This window comes from Ictalurus punctatus, chromosome 14 (assembly GCF_001660625.3).
Source record: "Ictalurus punctatus breed USDA103 chromosome 14, Coco_2.0, whole genome shotgun sequence".
In the NCBI taxonomy this organism is placed as follows: Eukaryota; Metazoa; Chordata; class Actinopteri; order Siluriformes; family Ictaluridae; genus Ictalurus; species Ictalurus punctatus.
The window spans coordinates 1,720,001-1,730,120 of record NC_030429.2 but is presented as its reverse complement, the minus strand read 5'-3'; the positions used below and the strand labels follow the sequence as shown (position 1 = coordinate 1,730,120).

Below are 10,120 nucleotides of genomic sequence, written 5' to 3'. Positions count from 1 at the left end.
CAAACACACATACGTACATTATACAAACGTAGCCTCATGCTAGAGTTTAGGGCTCCGATGATGTGATTAGCTCTCGCTTGTTCATATTTAATCTGTGTGCGACATTTCTGATACAATTCCTAGATTTGATAAGTTCAGATAAGAAGCGGCGTGCTTGTGAAACATTTTCAGAATCTCCCACAGCTTAAGAAGCTTTCACCGAGGAATGAAGTCACTTCCCCTGGTGACTCAGTGGCACAAAATCATTTCAAGGAGTGGTAGAAAACCCTCAAGACTGTTCTGGTGTTCTATCTCTCTCTGTCTCCCTCTCTCTCTTTCTCTCTCGTTACGCATTTTACCCCTTTTATATCTACGCGCTTACAACAAAAAAAGGGTTCCTTGGCTTGTCTCTGTGGGAGAACCTGCATCAGAGAAGGCTCCAAGCTGAACACCATTAGGAAGCTGAGAACCAAAGCAAGCTAAGCATCCAAAGACCCATTGTATATATACACAACGATAATGATCATAAGATAATAGATATACTGTGATGTAATGTTATTTTTCTGAAGAAACAGCTTGAGTGTTTGAAGATCTTCATTGCTGTGATGCGTAATTTGTCGTAATTGATAGCTGTATGGTGTAGAGCTTTGAGATTTACCCTAATACATCATTTATGTGTGGCAGTCCGTTCCAAGCCGCACAGTGAAAGAGGGTTAATTCCAGCACTCGTGATCACTTCCCGAGGAGAAATAAAGGACAAACCAGAAGATCTGGAAGAAAGAGGAAGAGAGAGAGAATGACTCATGTTTATTGTAGTGAACACTTCAGTGTTTATTAAGATGACTACTTCTCTATAGGACCATGCCTGAACATGATGTTTGTTTCGTTCTCTACCAGAGCCAACACTCGGCCATTTTATTTTTTTCCCCTCATTCTTTACTTTGCAAGAACACGGTTGTTTTCGCGCTTGACGGGTGGGGCTGTAATCTCCAGACAGTTTGTCACTAGAATTGTGTCTGTTCAAACACTCCCACCACTACGACCTGACATTTTCACCACAGACCACTACAGCCTGACATTTTCACCCTTGACCACTACGACATGACATTTTCACCCTTGACCACTACGACCTGACATTTTCACCATACACCACTACGACCTGACATTTTCACCATACACCACTACAGCCTGACATTTTCACCCTTGACCACTACAGCCTGACATTTTCACCACAGACCACTACAGCCTGACATTTTCACCATACACCACTACGACCTGACATTTTCACCATACACCACTACAGCCTGACATTTTCACCCTTGACCACTACGACCTGACATTTTCACCACAGACCACTACAGCCTGACATTTTCACCCTTGACCACTACAGCCTGACATTTTCACCATACACCACTACGACCTGACATTTTCACCACAGACCACTACAGCCTGACATTTTCACCATACACCACTACGACCTGACATTTTCACCCTTGACCACTACGACCTGACATTTTCACCACAGACCACTACAGCCTGACATTTTCACCATACACCACTACGACCTGACATTTTCACCATACACCACTACAGCCTGACATTTTCACCATACACCACTACGACCTGACATTTTCACCATACACCACTACGACCTGACATTTTCACCACAGACCACTACAGCCTGACATTTTCACCCTTGACCACTACGACCTGACATTTTCACCACAGACCACTACAGCCTGACATTTTCACCATACACCACTACGACCTGACACCACTACGGCATGACATATGGATGTGATGGTCGGGGTGCACATATAGTGTATATCAAAATACTTACTCAGTTAAAAGTGAACGTATCCATCCAAAAATTCAAGTGAAAAGAAAGCGTCATGTTTTCATGTGAAAAATAACTTTATTTAAAACTTTATTTTAGATGAATTCATTTTTAAGCAACTACACCTTCATTCAGTCTCTGTGGGTTTGCTGGTCACATGCATGACGAATGCTACATAGTTTGATAATGAAGTAATCAGAAGTAAAATAATACGAATAAAATAATAACGAATATTTACCATTAGCTAGAATTTGACTCGATGCTAAGCTAATGATGCGACCTGCTGGAACTGATGCTAGTCTAACCTGGCGTTAGCAAAGAAATCAGGTTATCTTAGTTAAATATAGCCCATTATTGTAAGCAAACAACTGAAATGTATCCCACCATGCTTTTTCAAATGAGATGGAATTTGCGCGTATTAAGGATCGCAAAGGAGACGCACCAAAATTACACTTAAGTACAATAATAAAGTACAATTTCTTCTGTATACTCCGGCATTGGAAGTAGTTCATTTGCTGGTATGAGTATGCGTTTGTTCAGCACACATGCATCAGTTTGAATGACAAGTGTGTGTCTGTGTGTGTGTGTCATGGGGTGTGAGTAGCTATACTCAGCCTGCTTTCCTCCTCTCCCACCCTCACTCCCTGACTCTCACACCTGCGAGGAGACATGAAACGGCTCGTTCCTTAGGCTCCCTGGTGACCAGGATCGCACCTTGAGTGAAGCTGAGACCTGACAATTGATGAATTGACTGTTTACACATCCAGTTAAAACTTGCTCTCATGTATTCTGCTCCAGGAAGTTGTGCTGCTGTTAGCACGTCTCCTGCGGAGCCTTCTCCTTCCACACACACACACACTCACACCTTCCTGCTTGTTTACACACGCACTAAACACCTTAAGGGAGTCTGTGAAAGCAGAAATATCCTCCCATGCAAGGGAGAGTAAGAGAAAAAGAACAAATCTGACTGGTTTAAGTATTTGACTGATATAATCAGTCAGTGATGTAATGCTGTAATAATTGACAGCGTTAAAAAATATTACTTCTTTCTTCCGTTAGAAAGGACCTCCCGTAAGTAGTCAGTATTTTTGGTTCGCCACGCAGGAGTTCCATGAACTACGGCTGAGAAAAACATCGTTTCGATATAAATAAGTACAAAACCATGATAATGTCATAAACCGATTCCTCGGAATGTCACGAACCTGTTCCCCATGCCCCGTAGTTATAATATTAAAAGGAAAAGCGTTGAAAGGAAAACCGGGCTCGGCCTGTGTCTTTATGACACAGGAACACGTATCTTCATGCTCTGGACACGGGGAATCAGAAGCTGCTTGCACATACTGATGGCTTGACTCATCCTCAACGACGCTCACTTTCCATCCAGTTATGTGTCGTTCACTCACAGGTCATAAAACATACGGTTCCTGAAAACGTGCAAGGAAAATATAACGACAAATATCAAAGTTTTTAAAAAACTAAAGGGTGTTCAGTCCAATCTGAGTCTGGGCACACTGGTCAAACAGCACAAACTGAGCGACCATTTAAAGCACAGAATGGCTGATTATCCATGAAGAGCACTGTTCAAGCTGATTGGGCCTTGAGTGAAGTGTCCCTCGAGTGCTGATAGCGCTGATGAAGAAACCGTCCTACACATGGAAAACACACACGTACACTTTACACTACAGACAGAGCAGCAAGGTCACAACTTTCCAAAGAGATAAGTGTTAAGAATAGGGTTTTTGTGTTATCTATTTCCAGCAAACAGACACAGCCGTTCAGATTCGTCTTTCGCTGAAGACCAGTAGTAGTGGTATTTGTGTAAAACTAAAGCCTTAGTATGGTAAAATTTTTGTCCAAAATATCTGTACGACCACGGTCGGGTTTTCAATCCTGACGATAGGTCTTTTTCCAGGATGATCACTTTCACGAGCAACGGAATGCACAGAGGAGCAAGATGACATATGAGGAACTGCAACAGATCTGCATTTGGTCGCGAAACTAGCTGTGAAAAGTGAGAAATGACATTTAATGTTACCCTGTGTGCAGGATTTCCCCTTACACAGTGGGTAATTCCCAACGCCTTGTTGCAGAACAGCAGTAAAAGCAGTAAAATGCCTCAGTGTGGTGTGTCGTCTCTGTATATACACTTTGCTTACGCTTTCTTACAAGGAACAAAACAAGGTCAAGGCTCTGGGTTAGTGATCAGAAGGTCGGGGGTTCGAGCTGCAGCGCTGCCAGGCTGCCACTGTTGGGTCCTTGAGCAAGGCCCTTAACGCTCTCTGCTCCAGGGGGCGCTGTATCATGGCTGACCCTGCGCTCTGACCCCAACCTCCTGACATGCTGGGGTATGTGAAGAAAAGAATTCCACTGTGCTGTAATGTATACGTGATCGATAAAGACTCGTTATCATTTACGGCTCTTTTGTTACAGTAGAACATCTACGTCGGAAGCACGTGTACTTTTTCTACCTCAAGCTTTTTGGGGGCTGACTTCCTGTTTGATGATGACCACGCCCCTTTATGTGATGTCATGTACTATCGGTTTGGTCGTGTTTATTTCTGTTAAGCACAAGAGCACCAAAAGTGGTATCATGCCAGGTCTACTGTATGTATTTAGTGCTTTTCAAATTTCCAGAAATAATATAAATATAATAACTATAATGAAACAGAGGCCTTAATGGAGAATATTTACTGTATATATGAGTAGAAAGCACATGTGCCTAAGGATTTTGAAAGCAATGTGCAGTGTATTAACACTACGTTCATCTTGATACGGCGGCCATGTTTATCGTTGTGTGTTTTATAGTTAGGGACAGAGTATTGTCTGGGATACTGATCAGAAGGTCAGGGGTCAAGCTGCCACTGTTGGGCCCCTGAGCGAGGCCCTTAAACCTCTCTGCTCCTTAACCACACACTCTAACCTCTGACCTTCCTGACAGGAGAAGATAATCATTTTTTTCCACTGTACTGTTGTGTCTGTGTGACAAATTAAATCCGTCCTCTTCTTCTTCAACTCCTCAATCAGCCCCAGAAAAACAGGCTGTGTTTTTCTGTGGGAGTGACGCAAACACTCTCCTCCTCCGCGCATGCGTCACGGCGTCGCTCTCCTTTGATTGGTCCAGTGCTGTTGCTGTTGCTGGTGAGCTGTGGGCGGAGTCATGGCGCGGTATATATACCAAGCTGTCCTCTTCTTCAGTCCTGGGAGCTCTGTAGGTCTGCGGAGTCGCCGTGCAGTGACGTCATCACGGAACAAGAAGGATACCTTGGTCGGGGGGAGAAAAAATCCCAAAAGAAACAACACCACCACAAACATTTCCTGGATAAATACATGCCCAGCATCGGCCGTAAAAGAAAAAAAAAAAAAAAAAAAACCTCACCGGAAAACGGAGGCACTAACAGAGTTGACGTTAAGACGTGAAGGTGAAGCGCGCGACGCTGCGTGTTGAAAGATTCCTCGATGCATCCGCTCTGCGCGCGCGGAACTATGAAGTCCGAGATCAGCGCCGCCGTCGGTTTCCTGTCCAGGTTCCTGCGCGTGAAGGGACTCGTGAACGACCGACAACTTCAGACGTTCAGCCAGATTCTCCAGGACATGATGGCAGGTGAGAACTGAAGAAGTTATAATCTTCCCTTTCTGTCTGTTCCCCCTCCTCCTCCTCCTTTTGAAACGAGTGTTTGTTATTTTCTTCTCTCCCCCCCCTCCTTTCTCTCCCTCTCTCTCTCGCGCGCGCCCCTGTCATTGCTAAAAGACGGTTAGGGAAAAATGCGCGCGCGCTCGCGCCCGAGTGTGTTTTGTTTGGACAGAGACAGACCGTGTCTTTGTGTTCACGCAGAGCCACATAGACGGAAACGAGCCGAAAAAACACACACACACACACACACACACACACACACACACACACAGCTCGACGATTAAATGATTTGAGCTTTTTGAAACTCATTTGATTCCTGTAAAGCTCCGGGTGTTGAGGAGGAGGAGGAGGAGGAGGAGGTCATTCACAGGGTTGAGATGTTCTGAGGGATGTTTTCTGTAGGTTTGTTGTGAAGAAGCGTCTCCAGAGAACAGGAGGAAAACACCGAGAATTACGTAATGCCCTTCGAAGCAAACAAAACCCTGTGTGGAGACGAACATTTCAGCAGTTTCCCAACCCTGTGGCGTTTCTACACACACACACACACACACACCTATACACACATCAGTGTGTTTACCGTCCTCACGACTTGTAAAGGCGCTGACGCGAATAAAACACCTCATAAATGTGCGTGTGCGTTTTTTTACCAAATAAAATTCCATTATTATTCCTACTACAACTTCTACATCCGTTATTATCGTGTTATTCCTTCGTTTAGGACGGGAAACCCGTAGTATAGTGTTTATAATAGTTTCATTGTGTTCTTCTGAGACAGAAGATCATATGGAGGTAATTAAACCGAACGCTCCGGATGTGGTTGTAATATTTAGTTTTAGTATTAATGTGCGTGTGTGTAGGTAGAACTGTTGTGGGTTATAATCCTCTCGGATGAAGCCCCAGGCAGCTGCAGTGGTGTTTGTAAACAGCTGTTCTTGTCGTTCAGAGACAAAATGGCCGCAGCTGGAGGAGGAGACGGGCTCCGAGTCACTGGCTCTTTCGCTCGAGGAGAGGTTGTTCTTTTTCTTTTTTTTCTTTTTGTATTAGAGCTCTTTCTTTACATGGGGCTCGCAATATAAATACACGGCTGTACTGAACAAACGCAGCTGACAAAGTTGATGACTCCAGTCCACTCCACTGACTTGTGTCGAAAGTCTCCCCGGAGCCCGGGAGCTGGACGTCCACGTCCGGTTATTCGTCAAAAAACCAAAACGCGAAGTATACTGGGACTTCTCTAGAATAAGTGGATACGACTGGTTTATTCGGACGCCGTTTTCCCGAGCGCTGAGCAGGCGTTCTCCGATACAGGACGTGTCCACAGGTAGCCTGTGGGGTTTGGCCTATTTTAGGCATCGGAGCATGCTGGAACCTTCTGTCGTCTTCCTGAAACCCGATACCGCCTCAGATAGAGAGAGAGGTGGGGGGGCACGGATCCCAGTCCCGTCCTGATAATGAAGTAAGCTTCTGTAGGAGTGAAGTTTAACCCTGTGAGATATTCACCACGTTGTGAACAAACATAACGTGCCATGTCGAGACGCCAGATAAGACACTCACGGTTTGTGTGTGTTCTGTGCGATGCGTGGAGCAGGCCCGGGTCCGGTCGCTGTTTTGGCGAGCAGCTGGCTGAAACTGGGACGGCTTCTCTTTAAGAGCAGAGCTCCTCCCCTACAGCTGCTCTGCCAGGGCTTGAACCTTTTGCTCTTGTTGTTCAGCACCATCAATCGAGGACTTTGTGACGCACAGGCCAAGAGGGGATTGTGCAATCAAATGGCCGTGTCACGTAGCCCTCGCGAGACGGTTTATGGCCATTTATCGGTTATCCAGCAGTGCTTTTTTTCCACCATAAATACAAATCCCCACAGACTTTGGCCTTTAAAACAAAAAAAAAGTGTAGACAAAAACAAGCTATAAAGTGCATTTACAATAAGGCAAAAAGACGATAACACCGCGCGTATCTTTTTAAACAAGTTTTAAAGAACATGTTAAATATCACATCGAATCAGTTACTGTTCAGTTTGTCATAATTAAAATAATAATAAAAAAAAAGTGTCAGGATGTAATCGGATCAGTCGATCGACACCGTTTGGTGGTGGTATCGCCCGGTCCTAACGTCCACGCGTCAGAGTGTCGCTGCTCCGCGCTTTCTGATGATCGGTTCAGAGCTTCGAGGCGCCCGTGGATTGTCGCTCTTCTGTTGTTTACGTTTGATACGTTCCGCACTTGTTCTTAATTCGTGAGCAATCCCAGAAAGTTTATTCATTTATTTATTTTCATTTCTCATTAATATGCGCTGATTGATGATTGATTGCAGCAGTTTCCAGTTTTGTTTTGTTTTTTCTTCGATTTCGACCGAATGACCGTTTGCCCTTGTTATTTATTTATTTAATTTTTTTTCCCTCCCACCAGAGCAATACAAGCACCACTGGTTTCCTGATCGGCCGTGCAAGGGCTCGGGCTACCGCTGCATCCGGATCAACCACAAGATGGACCCGCTGGTGGGCCAGGCGGGCCAGCGCATCGGCCTCAGTACGCAGCAGCTCTACCTGCTGCTGCCCAGCGAGCTCACGCTTTGGGTCGACCCGTTCGAGGTGTCGTACCGCATCGGCGAGGACGGCTCCATCTGCGTCCTTTACGAATCGCCGCCCAGCACCGGCGCTAATGGAAACGCCAGCGTCCACGCTTCCACTGGAACCGCAAGCTCCGCCTCATCCGTGTCGTCCATGCTGGATAGTCACATCAGCTGCAAGGAAGAACTGCTGGTGCTCGGCCGAACCAGCCCGGCCAAGCCCTACATGATGACCGTGTCCAGTTAGAGTCGCGGCTCGTCGTGTTTTTCTTTTTTTTTTTTCGTTTCGTTTTGTTTCTTTTTAAATAATGCAAAAAAAGAGGAAAAAAAATCGCGAAAGAGGAGAAAGAAAAAAAAAAAGCAGAGGATGTAACCTAATGTTCAGGCGATGGAAACCTCACAGGTTTAACTGCGCTCGTTTTTGGTTGTCTGTTCTTTGTGTGTTGAATCAACCAGAGGCTCAGACCCTGGGGCAGCTATGAAGGCGTGAGATATCGCCCCGCTTTCTGGAATAGACTGGCCCGAGTGGCCGGGCTAGGGGCTTTTACTCGTGTCCATCAATGGTGACTTTGCACTTTTGCTCTCTTTTGTTAGTTTCACCGCTTCGCCAACACCGAAATCTTAATAAACCAAAAACGGTTGCTCTGAAGCCCGGGTACCGGCAGCTGCGCTGGTGCTGAGGGGATCGGTTTTGAGAGAGATGTATCTTTTATTTTTTTAGCGCTCCTCGAGGCACTGTTTTTGTTTTCAATCCTCCCGTCTCAGCCCCGAGTTACTGCTGTTGCCAGCGTTTGACCTCCTCCTCCTCCTCCTCCTGGGCTTCTGACCAACCCAAAGTTTGAGCAAAACTCCCTTCTCCGTTTGAGTCGTGTAGGGAAAAGCCCTCGTCCTTCACGCTGCTTTCCCAGCGCCGTGACAGAAATGTCGTCGTTTCCCACTAGGTATCGGTTCCACTTCATTTGGAGACCGATTTCATTCTGTAGCGCCAAACGAAAGACGTAGCGTAGTTGTCCCAGTCTCCTAGACTGCTTAGAATGCACTTTTTGACGTGGACATGGCGTGGAACGTTAATTTAAGAATAATGATAATAATAATCCAACACTTACATTTGAATTTTTTTTTTTTATGTAGCGTCGTGAATGCGCTATATCCCCAGACGACAAACCGCAGACCAACAGAGTTGACGGGGGAAAAAATGTGACCATCAACTGGTGATTACCGTTTTCAGATGATTTTAGTGCTACGGTCTGTTTGGGGAATCTGGCCCGGGGGGCTTCTCGCAGTTTTTAAACTTTCCAGTGGTTTTAATCCGAGACCAAGGTGTGCGAGAGGAGCGCTTTGCTTGTGTGATTTCATTATTATGAGCAGTGAGAGTGTTGACGATCCTGCACTGGTGTGTGTGTGCGTGTGTGAGTGTTGAAGATAAGATAACCATCATGCGTTTTGGTTTTTATGCCTAAACCGCCCCCGCCCCCAAACCGGCAAGGCTGGTCTATTCCTGTGCCCGTTCGAAGCGGGAGCAGGTGTTTCGCCGCCATTTTCCTCGCACCGTGTGCGTCTCTGCCAAGCCCGGCTGTGTCGCCTGCTAATGGAAGAGCGGACCGTTAGGCGTGCTGGAGCGCACTCTTCTCTCACACACACACCTCCCTCCTCAGGCTGGGTGCATGTGGATGATGCGGATGAGGGGGGGGTAGGGGGTCACACACTAGACCAGGGCAGCTACAATCCCTTCCCCCTGATACCCCCTAAACCCCACCCCCCAAATCACCGCGTACACGCTGAACAGCCGTGAGGAGAGGCCAGCCAGCACGCACACACACACACACACACACACACAGAGTGCACTCCAGACCCAGAGAGAGAACAGATCTAACTGGCTTCGGCTCACGGTGCTGCTGACGGACGGATTCGTGCTGATCTGTTTACGATAGATCAGATACACACTAATGTGGGTGGGACGAGATCTGTGTGTGTGTGTGTGTGTGTGTGTGGGGCGATGAAGCCAGGACGTTGATGCACCATTTTCTCTCTCTCTCTCTCTCTCCCATTAGTTTGTCCTGCTCTTCTCCAGCAGTAGCACGCAGGCCTAGACGCTAATATCTTTCAACCC

General features: G+C 46.3%; 1 protein-coding gene and 1 long non-coding RNA gene across 2 annotated transcripts; one reads left to right on the top strand and one right to left on the bottom strand.

The window, feature by feature from the left end:
- Positions 1-1,872: 1,872 nt before the first annotated feature.
- Positions 1,873-7,123, bottom strand: LOC128634909 (uncharacterized). Its single transcript, XR_008397814.1, has 2 exons — positions 6,999-7,123; positions 1,873-6,908 (listed from the first exon to the last, which is right to left on the bottom strand). It is a non-coding gene; the product is annotated as an uncharacterized LOC128634909 (long non-coding RNA).
- On the top strand, positions 5,041-8,358 carry btg1 (B-cell translocation gene 1, anti-proliferative; the record flags this gene model as incomplete). Its single annotated transcript, NM_001200620.1, is given in 2 exon segments — positions 5,041-5,417; positions 7,851-8,358. Coding segments are annotated over 2 exon segments (552 nt in total). The 3' UTR covers positions 8,258-8,358.
- Positions 8,359-10,120: the final 1,762 nt, after the last annotated feature.